This window comes from Sinocyclocheilus grahami, unplaced genomic scaffold, assembly GCF_001515645.1.
Source record: "Sinocyclocheilus grahami isolate Dianchi unplaced genomic scaffold, SAMN03320097.WGS_v1.1 scaffold176.1, whole genome shotgun sequence".
NCBI classification, from domain to species: Eukaryota; Metazoa; Chordata; class Actinopteri; order Cypriniformes; family Cyprinidae; genus Sinocyclocheilus; species Sinocyclocheilus grahami.
This window is the reverse complement of record NW_015505355.1, coordinates 3,463,942-3,474,751: the sequence shown is the minus strand read 5'-3', so window position 1 is coordinate 3,474,751 and position 10,810 is coordinate 3,463,942. Positions and strand designations below refer to the sequence as shown.

The 10,810-nt window shown below is 35.2% G+C and overlaps 1 protein-coding gene across 1 annotated transcript; it reads right to left on the bottom strand.

The window, feature by feature from the left end:
• Positions 1–538: 538 nt before the first annotated feature.
• LOC107593854 (BMP/retinoic acid-inducible neural-specific protein 3-like) lies at positions 539–10,322 on the bottom strand. The gene is made up of 5 exons (XM_016283734.1): positions 10,317–10,322; positions 7,580–7,685; positions 7,059–7,295; positions 3,378–3,600; positions 539–1,735 (listed from the first exon to the last, which is right to left on the bottom strand). The coding sequence occupies exons 1-5, from the start codon at positions 10,320–10,322 to the stop codon at positions 619–621; spliced, it is 1,689 nt and encodes a 562-aa protein (XP_016139220.1). The 3' UTR covers positions 539–618.
• Between the last annotated feature and the right edge of the window lie 488 nt (positions 10,323–10,810).

Here is a 10,810-nt window from a genome sequence, read left to right as displayed (position 1 = left end):
CAGTGTCACATGATCCTTCAGAAATCATTCTAACAGCATTTTATTAATACAGAAATCATTTGTGACATTATAAATACCTTTACTGACCAATTTATTGCATCCTTGCTGAATAAAAGACATTCCGCCAATTTTTAACGGTAGTGTATAATATATGCATGCATGTACTGTATGTATGTATGTATGGATGGATTACTTTTATTTTGGGGTGAAATATGACTTTTCTTGAGGAGTTACTTTGGATTCACTTTTCTAAATAATGAGCGAATGGAAAGTTTTCTGCTTTTTGTTAAACGCATACTTCAAATGTTCCATTGCATGGTTGAGATCCAGCCAACTGCAATCAGTATGCTACAAAAACATAACAAAAAAGTTTGGTTTTTAAACTAGGTCTTTTTTGCCTATTTTATTTAATTCAAACATGGCAGATTTGATAAAATTGTGCAAAACGTTGTTTCATCTGAACTACCATTTGAACCAAAGACATCAAATATGTAACAGTAATGACTTCATATCAAACAGCAATAACAGTGAACCCCCCTCATAAAATAATTTTCAGTTAAATTAACTTCTCAGTGAGTAAAGCAAAACATCAATGGCAAAAATAAATTGGTTTGCTTTCTAACTACAAAGTTTCGCAGCTTCGTACTCTTTGTAGAACGGCTGTTTGGCACTAAAAGTCTGGAGTGTGGTGAGTATTCTCTCTACCTCGGAGCTGGAGAGTTTGAGCCTATGTCGAAGTAGGCAGGAGAACAGATCTAATGGCAGTGGTCCAGGAGGAGACAGTCTATTGACCCGATATCGGATCTCCATCAGCTGCAGCAGAGCAGAGTCCTGAGATCCCTGAGTGTACGGATAGTCCAACTGTAGGATCAGATCCTGGATAGCCTCGGGGTCAAAGTGCATACTGTAACCAAACAGCTGCACACTGTTGATCTTCATGTATCCAGAGTTCTGAGAGGCATCCGTAGCTTCCAGCGGCTCGAAGTAGACCGTATCGTTCCCCTGAGAGGACTCGGTCCGAATGCGGCTCCTCAGGTAGAAGTGAACAGTCTCAAAAAAGCTCTTCCACCGGTTGCCCAGAGTCAAGGTCCAGTTGAAGCAATCTAAAGGAATGTCCAGCTTGGTCTTTTCCCAGTCCGGGTAGCCATTCTGATTGATGGGCATGGTCCAGCTTTCCGAATGGCTGCCGCCAAAAGGATTGACGTAGACAGACAGCGCAGGCTCCAGGGTGGAGTTCTTGGTCATGCAGATCTGCAGCGAGATGCCCAGGAGCATATGGACGCGGCTGGATTTGAACTTGTTGCTCTTCAGCGTAAGCAGCATCCTCTTTCTCCAAGACGGGTCGAACCAGACGTTGAGGCGAACGTCGTTGCTGACGAAGATGGCGTGCGTCATGATGCGGCCGTCCCGGTGTTGCAGTAAGTAACGTAGCTCCAGGTCTTGTAGGTCGGTCTCAAAGCCCAGGTAGTGGTCTGTAGGGTTGGGTACGGCGTTTTTACAAACTCCATGACTGAGAATGTAACCTGTGTTGCAGCTGGAGCAGCGGGTGCGGTTGTCCACTGAGCAGGAGGCACAACGGTGACCGTCGCCCACCTCGCACGGGACGATGCCCTGGCACGAGGGGCTCTCGAACGGACAGGCGCAAGTCCGTAATTCCTCTGCGTAAAATCCCAGTTGGTTATTCTCACTGCAGTACAGGATGGACAGGGTGAACTGTAGCCAGTAGCTCAGCGGCCTGTGAAAACCAACAATAAAAGAGTGAGGAAACAAGACAAAATGGGATTTTATAGCTTGTAATGTATGCAAATAATTGCGGAGATCATAAGGCAATGATTCGCAACAAACGGTGACTGTCAATAAACAGCTTTGTTTAAGCAACAGAACGAATTGGTTTCTAACCTTGAGCTCTGCTAATATCTGCCTTTGAAAGTGCTGCTAGGGTAAAAGTAATCCATTAGTGCAGCAATAGCCTCAGAGGCTGTAGTGGGTGGTTAAACAATAGATTAGTCATTAGTCTTTTTTACTCGCTTGGAGATCAGGCTTGGCTAAACAATAGCGCTTTCAAATCAAAATCCAGTAGTGTAATAATCATCGAAGTGTTTTCACAATCCCAGAGGACAACTGCATTGCTCAGAGGTTACCCTTTCAAAGCTCAAAAGACTTAATAAAGATTTTAGTTCTGTTTAATTTATGTATCATCAACATATTAAATAATAATAGGCACAATTGTTGGTTTTAAAACTTGCCAAGCACAAAGACTGCTAATATGATGAACTCCTTTCCTACAATGCAAAAGCAGCTATTTATCTTTATGTATGAAGAAAAAATAAACAATAACACAATATAAAGACAAATATTGTTTGCAAAATTAAATAATTGACTTTTTTATTGCCATTGTTCAAAAGCCGAAAAAAGTATTAAAATATTTGGACTTCACAGTGTCTTTTTCTGCCCACTATGAGGTAGATGTATGAAACTGAAGAGAAACATTTTCAATTCAAATGTATTTATATAATGCATTATATAATAAAAATCATTCCAAAACATTTTAACAGAGAATAGTAAATGAGATAAAGGTGCCTGTAGCAATTCCCTATATATTCCTAAAGCTAAATGCATGTTTTTTTTTAACATCGCACTAAAACTAGATAGTTATCAATTAATGATTCATATCATGATTTACAACAAAAAAGAATGAAAGACAAAACAGTAATACAGTAAAATCAATATTCGCTCAATAGTGTTAAAATGTATTATTGCATGTTAAGTGTTTAATTATTTAACACTTTAGTATAGCGACCAATTCTCACTATTAACTAATCGCTTATTAGCATGCCTATTATTAATATACTAGCTGTTTATTAGTTATAAAGCACATATTCTGCATTACCATATTCCACATCTCTAATTCTACCCAATGCCTAAAGTTAACAACTACCTTACTAACTTTTAATAAGCAGCAAATTAGGAGTTTATTGAGGCAAAAGTCGTAGTTGATGGTTTATTAATAACGAGAATTGGACCTTAAAATAAAGTGTGACCATTTCATTTAATTCTGTTCCACAGAAAAAATAAATCATGCGGGTTTGAATGAATTCGGTCATCATTCTCCAATTGCTGTCCTTTTCATTTCATCACTGTCTAAAAAAATAACTGAGATATTAAAGAAATCTTATTTGTGATATTTCTGTCCTAAGAGATTGAATGGAAACGCATACAATTTCAACTCCAATCCAATGAATCTCAAATCTTTACGCACAAACACTGAGAATTCCTTACAGACTAAAACTTTGCAGATCCATTTGCATAGCTTGCATAATTATACAACACAACATTTGGATTCACGGGTTTAATGTGTGCCTATAAATATGTTTTACCTCTCCCTTAGAGACACTATTCTGGGCTGTGTGCGACATCTCTTGCTGAGGCTGAAGAGCTTGTTAGCAGTTCGCCGGGTCTTGGAGAGCAGGAGGCTAACGCGACTCTCTAGCTGCCTGTAGCGTTGCTGTAGAGCACTGTCTGTCCTCCACAATTGCTGGATTCTTGATGAATTTAGAGCGCTCTGGGTTGGTAGTTTACCCATGAAGCTCTGGAACTCATCTGACGAAAAATCATAGATCTGAATTAACACAGCATTTTTGCGAAGATTTTCAAAAGGTAGTTGGCAGTAAAATAACGATACGATGAATACTAGAATTATCATTAGCATACATCGAACACAATTAGTTTCAAGGTAGACAAATACTAACTGTTTATGCCCTATATAACATGGTCTGGACAGGGTGCTTCTGTCAAACATTCTGACGAAATACTGTAATACAGTGATGACACATTATAATATAATATAATATAATATAATATAATGTAATGTAATGTAATGTAATATAATAATATAAAATTACACTTACAGAAAGCACATACGTTGTGCTCAAAATGAGTAAAGATCATTTCTAATCACATTTTAAATTTTTTTGTTGAAGGTTAAAGTTGTAATATAGAGTATCTTCACAGTTTGTGAAAATTAGAGTATTAAGTACCATTAGAAAATATTTATCTTTAATTTATTCAAGTCATCATTTCATTGTAAAAATTGGTAACTTTCAATTGTTACTTTAAAAAGAATGTCTGCCCAATTTAACCCATAAAATTGAGTTGTGTTGGTATAAATTAAACATTTAGGTTCAATGAGCAATAAATAATGTTTTTAATTTAGATATTGCCATTTTAAGTTACCATTTCTTCAGTGTTTGTTATCATACTGGTTTGCCTTACTTTTGTCTGTGTATTGTTCTTGTACTATTATATTGTTAGTTTGTACTCTTCAATTGTTGGTAATTTCCCTGCTTTATCTCAATTGTTAAGTGTCCTTGAGCTATGCAAAGGCACTATATAAACGAAACGTTATTATTATTATTATTATCTGTTTGCTATTGGTAATTAACTTTTTTCACATACTACAAGACAGCAACAAAAAGCAGATCCCAGCCATCGAAGATACTGCAACAAATCTTGGACCCAGTCCACACAAATATTTTTTTAAACGTATGAGTGTCCTCTGTGTATTGTTCTTGCATTCATATGTTAATGCTATTCCAAAGTGAAGACTTATTTTAAAAAAAAAATGTTTTTCATAATGCATGTGGATATTTTGCCAAACTATTATGAACACAATTTGCACATGGCAACAATTATTTTTAAATACAAAGCGTCTATTTGTACCCAGGTGCAAATAGCATCTCCCACACAGCTATTAGCACCCACGGTAATGTGAAACCACATATATTTATGACAAAATATCACTTATGTACTGTAGCTGCAATGGTGTGGAGTAAAGACAAAACCAATACACTTATATGTGTGAGCAGCCAGAGTTCAGAGCAACAGAGTTCCCCTCTGTGAGCACGAAATGCAGGAAGAGCCATGAAAAAATGAAGAAAAAAATCAATCAATCAATCAATCAATCAAAATCCAGCTACACTGCCCACATCTTATGCTGCGTTCAAGTCCTCCTGGGACGTTCGTACTTACGAGTTGACAAGTCGTAATTACGACGTCAGGTGCGTTCAATTCAGTTTAGTCGGCACAAGATGGCGGTGTACCTTCTTTTAATAAATTACAAGAAAATACAACAGGGTCTGCATTTCTTTACTTGGATTTCAGCTGCGTAACAAGAACATGACCAATTTAAGTTTATACAATTTAAACAAACATTTACCGTCAACTACAGACGTTGCATCCATCGATTCCGCCATGTTTCTCATTGACACGCCCCCAACTCGGAAACTCTGGGCTTAAAAAAAGTTAGAGTTTCCCACTCGTAATAACGACTTTGTGGTGGCGTTCATGTGCGTTCAACTCGTAAATACGATCTATCCGACATGACTTGAACGCACCATTATTTGACTCTTTTCCCGACTATTTTCTCTTCCAAATCACCTACAAGCTCTTCCTCCATGTTGTTTGTTGACATTCTGTGTCCGTGAGTTTATGTGAGAAAGTAATTTCGGGTGTGAGCTGATCGTATAATTGCCACACGTAATCTGCGATTAACTGAGTACTGTCAAAGTGCACAAGATGATGAGCTTCTACCTTGTAATGTGTACTTGGCTAATTTTTACATAATTATTGTTTATTACATGGCTTTCTGGAATACTTGATTTTGATTGGTCAATACGGTCATACAGATCATGAAACCAACTAGCTCTCTTTAGTTTCGTACAAACGGCGCCATCTTACATCTCAATTATCGACAATAGTGAAAATGTGACTCTTTTCCCGACTATTTTCTCTTCCAAATCACCTACAAGCTCTTCCTCCATGTTGTTTGTTGACATTCTGTGTCCGTGAGTTTGTGTGAGAAAGTAATTTCGGGTGTGAGCTGATCGTATAATTGCCACACGTAATCTGCGATTAACTGAGTACTGTCAAAGTGCACAAGATGATGAGCTTCTACCTTGTAATGTGTACTTGGCTAATTTTTACATAATTATTGTTTATTACATGGCTTTCTGGAATACTTGATTTTGATTGGTCAATACGGTCATACAGATCATGAAACCAACTAGCTCTCTTTAGTTTCGTACAAACGGCGCCATCTTACATCTCAATTATCGACAATAGTGAAAATGACCTCAGAAGGCTACTGTAATATATTGTTTGTCTTGTTGCTACACTGCAAAAAATACTTTTCGAAGTTGAAAATCAATTAAAAAAAATTACAGTACAAATTTCACGTTTAACTAAATGTGCTGCTTGCTGTGTTTGTAATTGTTTGTGAAATGACTAGCAATAGTTGAGTAAATTGTTTCTACAACTGTTTGTTTGTTTATTTATGTATTTATTTTAGTGTAGGCCTATTGTGTATTGTAACAAATTAAGTTTTTCCTAGCGAACCTAAAGATAACAGGTGAAATGATAGAAAAATAAATGTATAATTGACAAATAATTCATATAAACATTTACATTTATAAATAATTCAACATCAATAAAATCAATATTTATTTATTTTCGTGAGTAGCCATCAGTGCTATTTTAGTATTACTTATATACTGTTATAATATTATTATTAATATTTTAAATTAGCTTTAGTTCTTCTATTTTGTTTCCATTTTAATTTCAGTTTCATTTTTAGTTGTTTTTGTTTGTGCTGTTGTAATTCTTAACCCGTTTATGTTTAGCTTTTAAATTATTTTCATTATATGAACGATTAATTTGTAAATCATTTTCAGTAACTTAAATGTATTTTATTTTTGCCAAAGCAACATTTCTACTCTTCGTTTACATTTTTTCCTCTAATATTTTTGGTTATTTTATTATTAAAAATGAAAGATTTTACAATATTTTAGTAGTTAACAATAACAACACTTTTAGATATGCAATAAACAGAACAATGTACAGTCAGCTGGTCAATATTGCAAAATAAACCCCTTACATAAGAAAATGGACACATTTAAGTTGGTTGACCAAGTCTTGCTGGTTAGGTTAGTTAAGCAAGCTAGCAGCCTAATGGGGACGATAATGTCCCATGAGAAAAGGAGAAACACAAGAAGTTTTGGCACCTGAGTCTTGAAATTCCTGGTTCTCCTGCCTCCAGGCCTCCCTCATGCGCTCCAGGTAGTTTTCCTGGGAACGGATATCAGCCTCAGGGCAGTTACACTGGGGAAACTCCTTACCGCACTGGCACCAGCAGTCATTGTCTTTGCACACAAATTGGCCTTCAGCATTGCAGCCTATGTAGCCTAAGGCCGCCTGAACAAAGTTGCTCCTTAAATAACTAGGCAGGATAGCCTGAAGTCCTGGAAGGAGAAAGACGGAAGTGTGAGGTAGACCACACATGCCTCCACTTTTCCAGTACGGCCTTATTCTTGTCAGTTGCTAAATCCTTTAATCTCATTAGCAAGCACAGTCAACTATCAACAATCAAGATTTGTGTATAATTAGCAGGCTAATTAGACAATGGCGGCATCAAGGCTTTGATCGTGTAGCTATACCACGGCTCATCACACAAGCACGACCTCTGGAAAACACTCTAGAATCAGCGTCAGGACGAGAGGAAGTGTGGGATTGTGTACTTCTTTACCTTGCAACTGAACTTTGTTCTCGTGGCTGTGAACCAGAACGGAGCTGACAGAGTCGAGGTTGTCATAGTTACTGCAGCCCAAAGGGCCTGTCCTGGTCTCTGTTACCTGGAGAGAGAGAGACAAAAGCAATTATTGTCTATGTCTAATAAGTTAATTGAAGTGACTTGTAAATATCAAACACATCTGATCAGTGGGTGAGTGCTTTTCAATGTAACCATCTAAATGATCAGCACCAGGGATCCTACACCTTTTGGCTGATGAATATCCACAACTTTTTGAAATATAATTTCCTCACAACAAGCTATTTTAATTTGGTGTAGAAACAATTTTCACTCAGAAATGGCTGGTTAACTTAGCAAAAAAATAAATAAATAACACGCTGATTTTTTTAAATTAATTTGGTAACACTTCATTTCGATAGTCCACTTTAGACATTCTATTAACAGTAAGTAACTTTGCAACTACATGTCAACTAGCAGTTAATAGAGTATTAGTAGACTGTCTGCTTAATATCTTCTAACTCTTTCTTTGTCAACATTCTACTAACCCTAAACCTACCCTAACAGTCTACTCTGATAGTTAGTAGACATGTAGTTGCAAATTAATGAGAATTAGTTGACATGTAGTCACAAAGTTACTTATAGTTAATAGAATGTCTAAAGTGGACTATCGAAATAAAGTGTAACCATTAATTTAAATAGAATTTTCTTGTCAAACAATCGAAAAATAATTGTTAGTGTTACACACACACACACACACAAACACACACACACACACACACACACACACACACACAATGCTTTTTGTAATTTTATATCAAGAAATGAATCATTTTATTTAGCAAGGATACATTCAATTGATCATATGACAAAACATTTTAGACTTACATTGTAACAAAATTTCTGTTTTAAATAAATACTTTCTATTCATCAAAGAATCCTGGTTCTTGTCAAACAATCGAAAAATAATTGTTAGTGTTACACACACACACACACACAAACACACACACACACACACACACACACACACACACACAATGCTTTTTGTAATTTTATATCAAGAAATGAATCATTTTATTTAGCAAGGATACATTCAATTGATCATATGACAAAACATTTTAGACTTACATTGTAACAAAATTTCTGTTTTAAATAAATACTTTCTATTCATCAAAGAATCCTGGAAAACATGTGTCTTGGTTTCCACAAAAATATTACTATTTAAAAATAATTATTTTCTGTGTGTGTTTGTGTGTGTGTGTGTGTGTGTGTGTGTGTGTGCACGTTTTTGTGACAAATGAGGACATACATTTGTATAATGACAAAGGTATGGCATAGGTATTACAAGGAGAAGGTGACTTTTCAGGACATTACCCCATGTCCCCACTTTTCAAAACGCTTATAAATCACACAGAATGGAGTGTATTGAAAATCTGAAATAGCACAAAGTCTCCTGTAAGGGGTAGGTTTAGGGGGAGGGTTGGTGTAGGGCAATAGAATATACGGTCTGTACAGTATAAAAACCATTACGCCTATGGAGAGTCCCCACTTTTCACAAATGTAAACCTGTGTGTGCGTGTGTGTGTGTGTACATATCTATCTATCAATCTACATACTGTGAATGTATGTGTGTATATATATATACAGTATATATATATATATATATATATATATATACAGTAGATAGATATCAATGTAACATATCCTTGCTAAATATAAAAAGTAAAGCAAAGTTAAAGTAAAGTTTAAAAAAAGAAAAAAAAAGAAAGAAAAATGTGTTCTGACCCCAAACATTTGAACGGTAGTGTATATTGTTACAAAAGAGTTATATTTTGAATAAATGCTGGTCTTTTAGCTTTTTATTTATCAAAGAATCCTGAAAAAATTGAATTTTCCCCAATATTTCCTATTTTCCTTATATTTCTTATTTTTTAACATCGCCCTAATAATCTTGCTACACTTGCCTATTTTTAAACATTATCTAAATCACTTTATTTTTAAAAGTTTAGAAAAGAAAAGATAAATAAACAAAATCAGCACTTTTTACCTTTGCAACAGCAACAACAACTATGCAGGCCTACTTCTGTTTGTGTAATGATGCAAGAGTTGGTTGCATCTGGTCCTAATTTATCATGAAACTAATTAGGTTAGCATCACTGTATTTAATTAACATTTTTATTATCTTTGCATCTTTGTGCAGCCCAGCGAGCGCTGTTCATCTCTGTATTCTGCTGTGGCATATAAGACTATGGATTTTATCCAGCAATGTAATTCAAAAGCTTCGGTAGTTCATCATTTATGAAAAAAAGCTATACAAAGTATTGAAACGACACGAAGTCAAGGGCAAGAATCAGCAGAGTGTGAGAGAGACAGAGAGAGAAAAATCACAACTTCATTACACCCGCAGAAGGCTCTTACGCATCTGTTAATGCTGCTGGAGGGAGATTCATTAAATCCTAAAAATTCTCTCTGAGGTCTGAGCCAGCTCATTGTCCCTGCAAAGGCCAAAAACACAATAGGCCTGTTGTTGCACTCTACATCTAATTGTACATCAAAGAAATAATTGAGAAATACAGAATTGTATTCAGGACCTAGTAAATGACAAACATAAGGTTTGTTGTGAACCGTGAATATGGAGGAGGGGGAGATTTTCTCATACAAAGCTATTGTGTGGCTTCAGAAAAGCAGTGCAAAAGCTGTACTTTCATCCTTTAAAAGCTTATTGACTTTGACTCACAGTCATGATATCATTTTCTGTTTTTTTTTCTGTATCATAGAAAATTTCACTGAAGTCACTGCACGTATAAATTTCATTTTAATGTATTTTGAAATGTAATATATATATATATATATATATATATATATATATATATATATATATATATATATATATATATATATATATATATATATTTTTTTTTTTTTAATGGCTCTTATTAATATAGCCACTAAAGTGTCACAACACTGACCCTTGGAACAATATAAGGGTGCAAATATTTTTAATTTTTTTCATTTTTGTGTGAAGAGTTCCTTTCAAACCACTTATTGACATTGGATGATAACATACTTAATTAGTGCTATCAAACGACTAATCGCAAATTAAATGCAAACACATGCATGTATATATTTAAGAAAAAAAAATTATGTTTATATATTATATATATTAGTGCTGTCAAACGATTAATCACGATTAATCGCATCCAAAATAAAAATTTTTTTACCTTATATGTA